Source organism: Lycorma delicatula, chromosome 12 (assembly GCF_047948215.1).
Source record: "Lycorma delicatula isolate Av1 chromosome 12, ASM4794821v1, whole genome shotgun sequence".
Lineage (NCBI taxonomy): Eukaryota > Metazoa > Arthropoda > Insecta > Hemiptera > Fulgoridae > Lycorma > Lycorma delicatula.
This window is the reverse complement of record NC_134466.1, coordinates 75,612,552-75,628,300: the sequence shown is the minus strand read 5'-3', so window position 1 is coordinate 75,628,300 and position 15,749 is coordinate 75,612,552. Positions and strand designations below refer to the sequence as shown.

Genomic DNA, 15,749 nt, shown 5'->3' with positions numbered 1-15,749 from the left:
TTCAAGTGGGCTACAGAAACTGAAGTGGCAGCTGTCAATATTTCAACATTAAAACATTTGTGAGAAAATAATAATAATTCTAAAGATGGAAAAAGCAGGAGCGATATAAAATGCCGAATAGTACAGGCCTTAAGTCAGAAATATAATTTGTTTACATCAAAAATTAATTTAAATGTCAGAAAAAGATTTTTGAAAGTACATGACAAATGAAGAGGTGTTGCGACAAATCGATGAAGAAAGAAGCATTTGGAAAAATATAGTTAAAATAAGAGACAGACTTATAGGCCACATAATAAGGCACCCTGGAATAGTCGCTTTAATATTGGAGAGACAGGTAGAAGGAAAAAATTGTGTAGGCAGGCGACGTTTGGAATACGTAAAACAAATTGTTAGGGATGTAGGATGTAGGAGGTATACCGAAATGAAACGACTGGCACTAGATAGGGAATCTTGGAGAGCTGCATCAAACCAGTCAAATGACTGAAGACAAAAAAGAAATAGAAAATAGTTTTAAACTGACCATTAAAGCAAAAGAACAAAAGACTATTGATCAGTATTTTCTTAAGAAAGTACTTAGATGTATTATTGTTATTTTCTTAATCAAACTACATCAGTTATTTAAATTAATAAATGCATATAAAAATATGTGACATTTTCTGTTGGTTATTTCATAGAAATTAGGGTAATTCCAGTAATCTGACATTAGGGTTGCCTGATAGGTGTTGGATTATCAAGAGTATACTGTATTTCCTTAATCCAGTCACCATGTTTGTATTTTATTTGTTATTCTTATCAATTGTATTAATTACACTTTTGGTGCTGTTTTTATGTGTATTTTGTCAAGGATAGGAAATTTAAATTTGTTATTTATTTTTAATATTTGTATGCTTTTTGACGTCAAAAATGCATGCTTATTATCCAAATGAGGTCAGTTTAATGAGATTTCTTTTTGATAATATTATATGTTTGTAAATGTTATTGAAAGGTTTTTTTTCTTTAATTTCTGCTCTCCACACTTTATTTTATTAATTCCTGTTTTGTTTTTAATATTGTAATTAGAATAATATATTATTATTAATTACACTTTTTATATTTTATCTAATTTTTTTATTTATTTGTTTCTAATCTTCTTTTGCTATGAGGACAAAATCAGGCAACACTATGCTGAATTAAACTCAAATATTATTAATTTAATAAGGATTGTATGACATATTTTTGTTTAATAATAAATCATACTCTTAGAATAATCGCACAAAAAATGGATCAGTTTTATCAACTACATAATGCTGCTTCTAAGAAACAAAAATATTTGTTTTCTAAAAGTAACTTTTTTTATTTTACTTATGACCAATTAAAAAATGAAATAGCTTATTCATTTCATAATAATAATAATTTAATTTTTTTATTTGCAATAAACTCTTAGATGATGTTCAAATATAACATTTACTATTAGTAGATAACTACTTCCTATTGCTCAATTGAAAAGAACTCTTAGAGATGACATTTTGCCATCATTGAAGAAATAAATACAGAATCGCCTGCGAAATACTATCTAAATACCATATTGGAAATTGCATTCCAGAGGTGCTTTGAAGATTGGAAGACTGGTACAAATGTATTATATATAAAAAAGAGTAACTAGAAGTTGACAAAATCAATACTGATGAATGAATAAAGATTTTTTGTGAAAAACTAAAATTCCAATATTTTTTGATCAAATCTCTTATGAGTTGGCCTGCATTTTGATTATAAATATTCAAAAATGACTCAAAAAATCTCTGTTTGGAAAAATGATGCGTTAAATTTTGGATAAAATTAAAAAAGGGGAGGATAATTTTGCCATTTTGATGTTTTGTAAGTGGTTGTAGAAAATTGAACTTTAATATTTATTCCATTATAGAATAATTATATCGATGATGATACTTATAAAGTTACTTAAAATTCCAAAGTTTGAAATCAATTGGATTAAAGGAAGGAGGGATATTCAAAATTATTTCTTAACATTTTTTTACCCCACACCCCAAAGACCTGCAGAACAAAAGTGGAAATCTGGCACAAATATTTGGCTATATGCATACAAGTTTACCTAAATTTTGATCCTATAGGACAAGTATCATCAAAGTGCCTATATTTGTTCTCTCGCCCTACAGCAAAAGCTAAACAGGGTGTCATGGAAGGTGTTGGCAAAACTTAAGGGATGATTCAGAACATTAAATTAAAGGAAAACGTTCATAAGGACAACCCTATCTACTCCTTTTTCCACCTGTGAACCGTTTTGTGTTTTTCAATAGAATTTATATTTTAAAAATGGTTTGAGATATTTTAATGAAATTTGAATATATGTACACAATACATTAACATTACATTTTCAATAAGTTTGAAAATTTTACCTTTGAAGATTAAAAATGGAGGTCATTAAGATTTTTTTATCATTAAAAGTTCTATAAATATTAGTTTCTTGAATAATGTTTTATTAGGTAAACTATTAATACTTCTATTGTGGACAAAATGACATGCATCTTATTTGTTAAAACCGGTTGACAAATGATTGAGAATAGCTGAAATTGTTTAAGTGAATCAGAAATATTGTGCAAGAAAACAGGAAAAAAATTTTTACACTCCAGATCTCCTGTTTATACCCCTATTGACAAACAGGTAAAGCGGTATAACTGATTTCACATTCCGTTTTTTTTTTCTTCTTATCATTAAACACAGCTGCAATAAAATGTAGAATTTACTTATAGGGAATCATACAACTGTTTATTCATTTTTTAACTTTTTTTCAGAAACTTTATCTGTTTTCAAACTGTGGCTGTTATTAAAAATATCATATTAGCTAGTCATCAAGCAAAAGGTCAACCGGGACCCAAATCTTTTCTAGTGAAAATAAACAATAATTAGGTATAACCCAACTACCAGTTCTAAATATTTCACCGCTAACATATTAAAATGTCCAAAGATGTTAATATAACATCTTATCAAAATAAAACGTTGACGCTTTCTCAGACAGCATATATTAAAATAAATTCACCTCATTTTATCATTAAAAAAAAAAAATTTAAATCATTTTCACCAACAATTGTGGATTCAAACAACCCAAATTATTAATTATTTTTAATAATTAATTGCACAATTAGAAAACCATAATTCTAGAAAATATAGACTTACTAACCAATACGTTACCCAATAATCTCCGCCTGAAGCTAGAATTTGTGTTAATATACAACATAATAAGCACACAACAATAGAACAAGTATGCCCACTAGCTCTAATAAAAGCTCCATAAACACCAAAACCAACAGTACCAACTGAACGCATTTCAGCGACTTCTTGTGGTTCTTGTTGACTACGATTTTCATCCACCAATGATGCAACACTCTGGAAAAAAGTTATATATTAATCAATTATATTTAATATATACCAAATAGGTTTCTGAAATATTGATACTCATCCTCTAAATGCTTTCTGTTGTTAAATTAACATAAATATCACATACAACTGTTAATAAGTTATCATAACACCTTTCAGCCATCAAGCTATTATGAAAATATTGTTTGATTTGGCGACAGTTGACCATTTCATATCCATACTGAAAACAGTAACATTTAGTATTATTGAACATCATGATAAGAAATGCATAAGTGTATGGTTTTAATTATTTTTGGCTATCTTTCCAGACTTTGTCCTTTAATCCATCCATTAACAGCATATCTGATTTATACAAAGCTTTGTTAAAAGAGTAATTTAAAACTATAGATTTGATTTAAAACCTGCCAAATCTCATCAGAAAAATTTGATAGTGATGGATTCCCTATTTAGGGAAGCCTGGGCAAAGCCAGGTAGATTAAACCTAGTACAATATAGGTATAACATATTTTAATTCATTGTCTGCATGACAAAATTTATTATAAATGCATCTTCTACTTATTAAACTTTCAAAATGATTAAATACATCACTTTAAAAGGCCAGAATATTTTCTTCAGTAGGACATTTCTGAGCTAATTAGCAGTACCATCTTTGTGGAAGAAGATATATTTTATTAAAATAGTAATGATATTTCTTTAAGTATATAACTATTTTCTTTACACCTTCTCCCCTGGGCTGGATCCTGCAGTTAAGTAAACACAGGGATAATATAAAATGAACAAACACGACATAAACTATTATTACAATATTTTGATATAATACAACGTTCTGATACACTCCCAAGCAATCTCCTAATCTTTATACATCAGGTATCATTAACAGCAGTAACTCTGGTGATGAAAAATCTGCTATTTATCTCTGAGAGGTATTATGAAAGAAAAGACTCCAATATTTTTAAAGGGGTAATTAAAAGATTTTAAATATATTTTTATAAATAATTAATTAGTTTTTATTACTAATAATAAATGAGTAGTAATAGTAGTAGCAGTAACAATAATTAATTATTACCTGAACAGATGAGTGATGTTTGTGTAATGGTTTATCAGAAACATCAGCTTCTTCGGTATCTGATCTAGATAATAACAATTTTGTAAAATCTTTACCAGATTCTTGAAGCTTTTTATAACTACCTTCAGCTATTACACTTCCCTGAAAAAAATTATATACTTAAAAAAACAACAAATAGTTCATATCCTGATAAATTACAATTTTATAAGGCAGACTTCTACTTAACCAGGTTAATAAATAATATACCGGTTACAATATAATGAAATGAGATGACAAAATATTTCACACGGTTTACTTGCTTAATTTCTATTATGTTAGTTACATAATCATAGCAACAAGGCAGGTGCTGTGATTAATCTACTTGGCAGGCGATCGATCTCACAGGAGTCACAATTCCCAAAAAGTGATAGTCTTTTTACATTTTCAGAAATAACAATACTTTCATGGTAGAAGCCAATACTTTCACGACCCGTTTTAAGAAACGTGCAGTGAAATTGTTTTATGTAGCTTTTTATCACTCAATGAAATGTACAAGCCCATTAAATTTATGTGTACTCAACTTTCAAGCGACACTTTCAATTTATTTGCTACAGAAACTGACTGTATAGTGAATATCATAATATTCAAAGAAAACCACTCTGACCGAATGCCTCTGGGCTACAGACACATTTCACATATCACAATCACAAGAAAGACTGGGATATACAGTGTAAAACAACAAATTAAGATAGTCCTTTCTGTTATAAAACAACACACTGCTTTAAATTTGAAGGGGAAATTAATTTATTTATAAATATACTATATACTTTTCACAATAAATAACTATTTTTCTTGTCCTTTATGTACTTTCACTATGTCACTGATCCCAATAATGTATTCACTGCTTCATATTATACTATGACTAGACAGGCTACATGATCTATTAGCTAATTATAATCGTGTAGTTTTATCCTTAGACTGCACTTTATTTCCTTTCAAAAGCATTATCCCTGAAAATATTTCATACCATTATCCATTTAGTACCTTCAGCATAGTGTAGCATCAGTCTTATATGATATTTTATTGTTGTTTAGTTGGATATTTATATAACTGTGCACTGCATTCACTTTTTCACGCCTCTGTATTGAGTAAATAGTGTAATCATTATGAATGAGAAATATAATATAATATAATATATGTTTTGTGATTATGTAAGAAGTTAAATGTATTAGAAAGAGTAGATAAAGGGAAATTGATGAAGAAAGTTTAATTTAATTTGATACGGAATTAATAAAATAACAGTAAAAATCTGGAAAAAAACAGACAGAGCCTTCTAGACAATATCATTCTAATGCATTCCAAGGCTTATGTACATTTAAATTCTCATCTTATAGTAAAAACACTTTTTTTAGATGATACCCTTTAGCTATAGTTTATTCAAAAAAGAAATTTATACATTACTTTGATTATACAATCATTGTTTATCCCAATATACCAATGTGCATGTTAGTAGGCTTATACCTAACATAAACAAATAATGTTACTCTTAAAATCACGGTTACTGTATTTCTTTTCAATACAGCAAAAAAAATACTTTATAACCTTTAAAATTTTACATACAAATTGAACAAAAAACGTAAAAAAGTTATATTTTACATCGTACTAGGAATAAATACAAGCTATAAAATTTTTGTACAATTTTAAATGACTTTGAAAGTAGTAGTGTGTCAATGACATAAATAATATTTTTCTAATCTGCAAGTAAAGACAAAGTGTATAATCCATTATTTCTTGATAGAAGAGATAAATTAATTTGTTTCTTTATATCTATTCTAGTCTTCTTACATAATCATATATAAAACATCCAAGGTACAAGACTACCACCTATTAGAATTACTTTTTCTCAGAATAATGAGTTAATTAGACTGAACCAATCTGGCTCAACGAAGAAGACAATGAGAAACCATTTCACTTCTCACTTTCCTTAGTAACTCTTATATGCGATTCTTGTTACCTTCACAATAGTTATAACAATTTGAGAATTTTATGCCTGTTTTTCAAAAAAAGAAATAAAGCAATGTACGGCATGTTGATTGTATTAAAGCGTGAATGTAGGTACTAGAGTTATTGATGATTTGAATGAACATGCCAGCATGATGTAATGACAGGGGGAATCGTTAGTTGAGCAATGGCTACAGTGCAGGAGAAAGTAATGTGCGTACTATGATTTCATGAAAACAGATCTCTTATTACTGCTCATAGATGTTTTCAGTTAGAGTATGACCGTGATCTTCCTAATAAAGACTCTATTAATCATTGGTATCAGCAGTTTAAAGATATAGGAAGTGCATTACACAAAAAGAAGGTGCTACCATACTTCCCGTCTTCTAGGAAGTTTAATCAAGTAAGAGAAACTTTTCAGAGAAGCCCAGATGAATTTACTAGACATGCGAGTTTAGAACTGGAAATACCACAATCGACAACTGTGAAGATTCTACACGAGTCTGAAACTTCATGCATACAAAATTCAGTTGGTGCATGTAACTGAAGATGATTATAGACCACACTGTTAAAATTTTTCCGTGAATATTCTTGATAAAGTGAAGGAAGTTAATAAATGTGATTTTAGAAAAATTAATCTTCTCTGACAAACCTACCTTCCATGTTTCTGGTCATGGTAATCGTCATAATTGTAAAATTTGGGGTGGTGAGAACCCTCATGCAATCTGACAAACATAATGTGATAGCCCAGAAATTAACATTTGGTGTGTGTTGACTGCTTATGAAAAGACTGGACCATTCTTCTTTGCTGAACCAATGGTTACTAGCGGTAGTTACCTCAACGTGTTACAGGAGTATGCAGTACCACAAATTGAACATTGGCAACCCAAAGTTTACTTCTTGCACACAATTATACTGAGGTTTACATGTTCGGGACTACCTACATGAAAAATTTCCTCAACACTGGATTGGCCAAGATGAACCAATTCCCTGGTCACCTCGATCACCTGATGTTATACCACTTGATTTCTTTCTTTGGGGGTTTGTTAAAGACGGTGTGTATGCAACAGTCAACATCAATGAACTAAGAAGAAGAATTGAAGGTGTAATTAATGAAATAACTTCAGATATTTTTCATAATATATGGCAAGAAACACATGTAAAATATTTCTTAGATATTTTATCTAAGAGTTATCTAAGAGATATTATAAAATATCTCTTAGATAACACGTAAATATCTCTTAGATATTTTACGTGCCACAAATTGAACTGACTTGAAGTTAATAAGTGTTATGAATAAAACTATTTGAAATCCCCTATTCAACAATAGAACATGAATGTAATTAGATTGCTTTATTACTTTTTTTTGTTAACATCATAATTTATGATCACCGTATGTAAAACAATTTTGTTGTAAAACAAAAACTGTAGAAAAAGATTCAGTCCAGATGAGTTTAACAGGTTAAAGTATACTGTAAGTAAATTAAAAAATACATTTATTTAGATTTATTAAATACATTTAAATAAAATACATTTTTATTTAGACTCAATAAAGACTCAAAGAAATTTATTAAACAAATACTAATTGAAATTACTGTATTTGCCTGAATGTAGGTCAAAGTTTTTCCTATGTTTTCTCCCACAAAATGAAAGGTTGACCAACAATCAGGATCAACCTACATGTGAGGGTGACTTGTGTTTGAATTTAACCAGGCTATTAAGTTGTTTCATAATTTATTTTTGTTCCTATATTTGTGACAGGGTACTTTGTACAATTTTTATTTATAGTAGTAACTATCTTCAGTTATTATTATTACCTAATGCTATTAATAAAAGTAGCTAATTAATGAAGAAGATTGGATAAATGAGTCTTTCGTTAAAGATTCTTAACAACAATTCTTGTTAAGATAATATTTATTATTATCATTTCTATTAAGATCGCTAGAGTTTCTATGTTTAATACTGCTTACCTTTCTTAGCTTCATTCTTTTATCTCGAGTTGATGCATTTCGGAAAGGAATATAGTACACTGTCAAAATGTACTATACTGATGTTTCAAATTTCCTTTAATCTTTATATGCCACTTAGTCAACTGCCCTCCCCATATCTGATGTCATGCCATATCTAGCCTTCTTCTTGTTTACTTGTTATTAATGGTTGTAATAACTTTTAATTTTATTTATCTATTTCCTACTTTTAATAAATTGAGGTTCTTGAAAAGGACTTCCGCTTGATTATTAACCTGTTCATTTACAATCATTTTATTGCTACTTTTTAATTTAAAGATTTCTAGGTTTTCTAAAATGTTCATCCTTCTTCCTTTAACACATTTGTGAATTAATTTTGTTAATTCTTCTATTTTCATTGGGGTATGTCCTTTTATTAAGTGCGTTGCATAACTAGAATAATTTTTTTTATTTTTGCAAGATCTCATGTGTTCATTACATCTTAATTTATTTTTATTCCTGTTTGTCCAATTTTATTTTGTATATACTACTACTGTTGCATATATATCTTTTTCTTCTGTTGCTATTAAAAAACTTCTATAGTGTGTTACTTGTATTTACAGCCATTTTTATATTATATGTATTAAAAAATTGTTTAATTGGGTAAATTTCTTTCCCAGTAAATGTTAATTTACTCCATTTAAAGATTTATTTATAGTTTGTTGTTTTAATTTCTTTTACTTTACTTTACTTTTACTTTTATTCATTTTTCTGATCATTTCTTTTTTATATGTTATTTTCTGCTATTTGAAAGACAGTGTTTAATTCTTTTTTATATGCTGGTTTTTTATTAGTAATTTATGTATCTAAACGTCACTAATTTATGCTCCATTGGGTGATTCTAATCGTAAGCTATAATGTTATCTGTAAAGGTTTCTTTTCTATATATTTCCAAAAAATGTTGAACAAAACATTATAGATATAAAGAATGCAATAGAAATAATACCAGTAGAAGAACAGACGCATGCAAAACATTTAGCAGCAGAATTAATTAAAAAATCAGTTAAAAAAGTAACTAACAAAAATGAAACCACCTAGACCGGAATATTGAGATAGGTTATTACCTTAATTTATTTCAGTATTTTTAATAATTAACATTTTTAATATACAGTTTAATTAAATGAAACCAATCATGACTGAGGATGCAGGATCTCACAAAAGTACTTTCATGATAAAATTAAGGTAATATATATCTTATCTCAATATTTTGTACTAGGTGGTTTATATTAATAGAATTTAAAGTACAATTTAAGAATAAAATGTTACAAAGATTACGTGTAATAAAATCCATATATATTTATAGAGCAACAAAAGTTTGCAGAAATTCTTGAAATCTAACTAATAAATACAATATCAGCTTTTGTGCATTTATCTTCTATACAAGATAAAATCATGGCTGTTTTAACAAAGACATTGTTTTTAGTAGAATAATTTATTTTTATACAGAATGACAGAGGCAGTTTTTTTTAAAAATGAAATAAAAGGGTTAATCCTTTCATTTTATTAAAATGTATGAAAAAAGAGTACTGAATAGGCCTTTAGACAAATGAGATTAATTAATTAAGAAATTATTTGCAGATAATAGTAAAGATAAAAAAATAACAGAAGAACTAACAAAAATGAATTATCATCTATGATTCAGCAAAAATTAGATTAGTAAGAATATATTACGCAATAAAAAAATTAAAATATATTTAACTTACACTTTCCAACACAACAATATGTTCAATATTATTCAAATATTGCAGCTGATTTGTTATCAGTATTCTAGTCATACTTTTTAAATAATCTGTAAAAACAAAAATTAATAATTAATTTAATTAAAAAAACTCTATTGAAAATAATATAAAAGCGATTCTAATATTTTAATGATTAATACAACTTTCCCTCATATTTTACTATCATTTGAAGAAATTAACATACTTCAGGAATGCGTTCTAATTTCTACTAAAAATCTAAACTTATACTTTATTTGAAGACTCCCTCTATGAATCATGAGATCTTGTCGATGGTGAGGGGGCTTGAGTGCTCAGTGATACAGAGTAGCTGGACCAAAGGTGCAATCATATCGGAGAAGTATCAGTTGAGAGCCAGACTACGGAATGATTCCTGAAAGAGGGCAGCAGCTCTAAAAATAATAAAAAAAAATATATCTAAATATATAAAATAATATCAAAAGCTGTTCTGTCATAAAAATCTTTCACTAAATTTATGACATCACTTATGAAAAAATCTTTATAATATGCATATGAAAAAACTACTACCAGAACTAAAGAACACATCAAGTCATACCAAGAGCTGAACTCATACTGAAGAAGATTTCATCACGTTGAATTACTCATTACTTGACTCACTGACATATCTGTACACGTCTGGCTTGACATGAAATGACATTGATCGACTGTTAAGTATCAAACATAGGTCTACAGCATGTATCACACTATAAATTAGATGTTAATAAGAAAACATACAGACGTACTAACTTGTTTGTATTGTTTGTTCCACAAATGATGGAACAAATAAATTTAAGGGGTTGTAACTAAGAACTAAGTGACTAAGTAACTAAGAATTTAGGTGGCATGTTTTGGAATACATATTCAGATTCAGCATATAAAAAACTATATAGAACACCTACTCCCTTTTCAGTTTCAAATTTTATTTTGATCAGAGTTACTTTTTAAACATTTTTATTCAACTTAATCACATAAACAATTTTATAACATAATTCATGAAATCTGTGTAATAGTTAAAACTGTTGGTGAAATCTTTTTTAATTGAAAAGTAAATAAACATTAGGTTAACAATGTAAACTGCATAAATGTTTTTATACACAGGTACTGAACTGGCTTGTGCACCTCATCAGCAATGTGGTTTAAGCTAACTTAATTTAAAAATATAAAATAAAGAAACTGAAAAACTTTAATTTTAAATGTCAAGAATTTTTAGATTGATCACTCAGTATTTATCTTATTCTTAAAATATGATACAAAGAACTTGAATTGTTTTGATGCTTACCTACAATACATTCTTCAAATAGATGTTTACCAACATGTGAATCAACTGCAGATAGTGGATCATCCAAAAGATAAATATCAGCTTTCTTATAAATGGCTCTTAAAAAAAAAACCGTTAACAAAAAATTAAATTATTGAAAACAAATATTTTAAAATATAAACGTACAAAATAGGGTGTATACCTCACAAAATAGCAACTGGCATCTACTTAGCAAGAAAAGTTTTTAATTATTTTTTTTTAACCATTAAATGATTATGTTGTGTTTTAGAAAATAAATGTGAAGATTTCCTTATCTATTTAAGAAAATGTAATACTTATTTTCATGTTTATCATTTAGCTGGTCACTTTATTATTGACAAACTTTTCAAAAAAAAAATTCATGTAATCAAAGTATAATTCTTTATATTAAAACAATAAGTTGAAATAAATATAAAGATGAATAATACTTTCTTTATAATTTTTTATTTTCTTGATTTGAAAAATTGATAAGTTTCACTTCATAAGGCTGAAATGTATATGAAAATATACTTTACAAATATATTTTTGGAGAGATGTGTAGATGAAGACCGATTTAGTTTCAGATAGAACAAGGGTTCAGGAAAGGCCATTCTGACTCTCATATTAGTTTTAGTGGAAGGTAGGGTAAAACAAATAAAGAACCTTAAATGACCTGGAGAAAGCAGATAATGTAGAATAGGAAATTTTTTTTAAATTTTAAGAAAATTCAGACATAAATACAAGAAAAGGAGATTTATTTATAATGTTTAAAAGAATTTGATAACAGTTTTAAGAATAGAAGGTGAAGAAAGACAAGCTCTAATTCAGAAAGATGTGAGACAAGGAATCTAGACCCATTACATTTTTATTTATATGTAAAAGTACAGAATTGAAGGAAAAATCTGGAAGCAAATTAACAATCCAATGGGGGAAAAAAATAAAGATGTTGTGATTCACCGACAACACTGTTCTTTGGCTGAAATCAAACATGGGTTAGAAGAAATACTGAACAGCATGTATTTCTTACTAGGGGAGAAATTTACTTTCAAAGTTAATAAGACTAAAACAAAGGCAGAAACAAAGACTAAAACAGATGTGACAGAAAGGAGGTTAATGAGGGATTAAATATTAAGCTATTCCCCATTACAATACACCAAATGTGGGGGGAATTTTGTTATTTAGTTTTCATGCCAAAAAATAAAATAATAGTTAAACATGGACAACAGGAAAAAAAGAAAGAAATAAAAAAGTAAAAGACTTTTCAAATGTTCTGTTACCAGAGAATGTTGAAAGTTAGGGGGATTAATAAAATTTGAAACAAACTGGTTTTAAACAAAAGTTTATGTTACAATTTTGTAGAGATGAATTAAGTTGGTGGGTCATGTATTAAGACATCATGGTTTAGTTAACTTATGATGGAGGGATGAAGAACGTAACAATTAGAGAAAGACAAAGTTTGGAATATATGAAACAGATAACTAGGATGTTAGATGTACTAAATACATTGAAGTAAAAAGACTAACAAGAATAGAGAGTAATACGGAATAGCATCGAACCAGTTAACTGACAAAAATAGAAGGAAAAAAAATGTCTAACTACTTCGATTTCATTATTTTATAATTAATCATGTATTTTCTTATGGTGCTCTGATTAAGACTTCATTGCAGTTCCCCCCCGATCCATCTAGCCAAATGCTCAAACAATTCCTTTTTTTCATCCATGGAGTACCACACCTAACCACATATATGATATGTAAATATGTATATGTGCTGATTAGAATAAAATAATTATTTAATATTCTTTTCAAGTAATCAATTGCAATTATTTAAAAATAAATTGGTCAAAGATACCTGGCTAAATTAATACGAGCGCGTTGTCCTCCGCTTAATGTTACACCTCTATCGCCAACAACTGTTTTATCACCATAAGGAAATTGCTCAAAATCTGTTCTTAATGCACATACACGTGTAACTTCTCTATATCGATCTTTTTCATAAGGTTCTCCAAATAATATATTCTGTCTAATACTACCGGCAAATAACCATGGTTCTTGTGATGTGTACGATATTCTTCCATTAACAGATATACTTCCACTACTTACAGGCAATTCTTTTAATATAGCGTGTAATAATGATGACTGTAAAATAGAGAAAATGTTAACAAACTCATCTTATATCACATATGTTTTGTATTTTTACTTTTAAAGTTATAACCTCTAAAAGATTATATTTTAAGATTTTATCTTAAAATGCACGCAAAGATAAAATAAATACCAGGTCCTTAGCAGTTTTCACAGTCAAAGAGCAATCTTGGTTTTTCATGAGCAATTTGGCAGTTTTTCACTGCCAGGTGAAGAACTACCTGATATTAAGTTCAATTACCAGTAATTATTAAACTTGAAAAGTCATTCTTGAACTTGAAGTCATTCCTGAAAAACTATTTGAACAAGTCATGAGGTGAAACTCTGTTTCAAGTTATATGCAATAAAAAATTATGTAACTTTTAACCTTCAGGACAGGGTTTAAAACAATGGGAATAAATACGAACAACATAAAATAAAGGCTTATATGTAACAGTAATCTGATTATTTAGATTAGTGGTAGTCAACCTGGTCCCTACTGCCTACTAGTGGGTGTTCCTATTTTCATGGTGGGTGGCACGGGTATTGTTTGATACTGTAGCACTTTCCTTTTTTTAAATTTAATTGATTTTTAAAAAATTTTCATAGCATTATTTAAAAATATTTTCATTAGGTTTTCATAAAATTACCTGTGACAATTAAAGTTTCAGAAAATATACTATTTGTATTGCTCACACATAAGTTTAGTTATAATACATACTGGAGAGAAATCTGTTGAGCCAGACTAAGGAATGATTCTTGAAAGAGGGCAGCAGCTCTTTCAGTAGTTGTTAAGGGCACAGATCCGGAGGACTTAAATGGCCATATCAACATCATTCAATCTTCTGAATATTATGCAGCTGAAAGCAATGGAAAATTACAGCTGTTTTTTTTTTCAATGAAAATGAAGCTCCAACTTTGTTAAACATTCATGTAACAAAGTTAGAGGCGCCTTCCTTGGTAAAATATTCCAGAGGTAAACTAGTCCCTATTCAGATCTCCGGGTGGGGACTAATAAGGAAGGGGTCACCAGAAAATTAAAAAATAACATTCTACAAGTCAGAGTATGGAATGTTAAGAGTTTAAAAAGGTTGGAAAATTTAAAGAGGGAAATGGACAGGTTAAATGTAGATGTAGCAGAAATTGGCGAGGTTCAATGGGAAGAGGAAAATGACTTTTCGATAGAATCATTGTAATAAGGATAAAATCAAAACCTAAGTCGACAATGATTGTTAATTTCTATATGCTTACAAGTACTTGTGATGATGATGAGGTACAGTGTGTTTAAAAAGAAATTGACGAAGCAATTAAACACATAAAAGGGGATGAAAATTTAATAATAGTTGGAGATTGGAATGCAAGCAGTGAAAAAGGCAAGGACGGAAATATTGTGGGTGAATACAGACTGGGAAAAGAGAATGAAAGAAGGAACTAACTTATTCAGTTTTGCACAAAGTATACTTTAGTAACTGCCAACACCCTGTTTAAAAATCATAATAGAAGAATATACACATGGAAAAAGCCAGGCGGTAGTGCAAGATATCAGATAGATTATTTCATGATTAAACAATGATTAAGAAATCAACTCGTTGACTGTAAAGCTTATCTTGGAGCAGAGACTGATGGGGACCATAATTTTAGTGATAATGAAATGTAGATTGGGGTTTAAAAATCTGAAGAAAAGGTGTCAGATGAATCGGTGGAATTTAGAGAAGCTTGAGGAAGAGGAGGTAAAGAAGATTTTTGAGGAGGGCATCGCAAGAGGTCTGAGTAAAAAAGATAAGGTAGAAAATGTAGAAGAAGAATGGGAGAATGTTAAAAAAGGAAATTCTTAAATCAGCAGAAGTGAACTTAGGCGGAACAAAGAGAACTGTAGAAAACCTTGAATATATCAGAGGATATATTGCAGCTGATGGATGAATGTAGAAAATATAAGAACGCTAGTGATGAAGAAAGTAAAAAGAACTATCGACAATTAAGAATTACTATAAACAGGAAGTGCAAACTAGCCAAAGAAAAGTAAATTTAAAGAAAAGTGTTCATAAGTGGGAAGAGAAATGATCACTGGTAAAATAGACGGAACATACAGGAAAGTTAAGGAAACTTTTGTGATGCATAAATTAAAATCTAATAATGTGTCAAACAAAGATGGTACATAGATGTATAATATGAGAGGGAAGGTCGATTGGTGGGTAGA

General features: G+C 28.8%; 1 protein-coding gene across 6 annotated transcripts in view; it reads right to left on the bottom strand.

Annotated features, from left to right (window-relative positions):
• Positions 1–15,749, bottom strand: part of LOC142333482 (putative multidrug resistance-associated protein lethal(2)03659) — a 118,058-nt gene that overhangs the window by 44,437 nt on the left and 57,872 nt on the right. For all 6 annotated transcript variants that reach the window (XM_075380716.1, XM_075380715.1, XM_075380718.1 and 3 more), the window contains 5 exons: positions 13,284–13,570; positions 11,437–11,534; positions 10,125–10,210; positions 4,436–4,576; positions 3,173–3,378 (listed from right to left, as the gene is read on the bottom strand). In XM_075380716.1, coding sequence (XP_075236831.1) covers positions 3,173–3,378; positions 4,436–4,576; positions 10,125–10,210; positions 11,437–11,534; positions 13,284–13,570 — 818 coding nt within the window. The remainder of the gene's footprint in view (positions 1–3,172; positions 3,379–4,435; positions 4,577–10,124; positions 10,211–11,436; positions 11,535–13,283; positions 13,571–15,749) is intronic.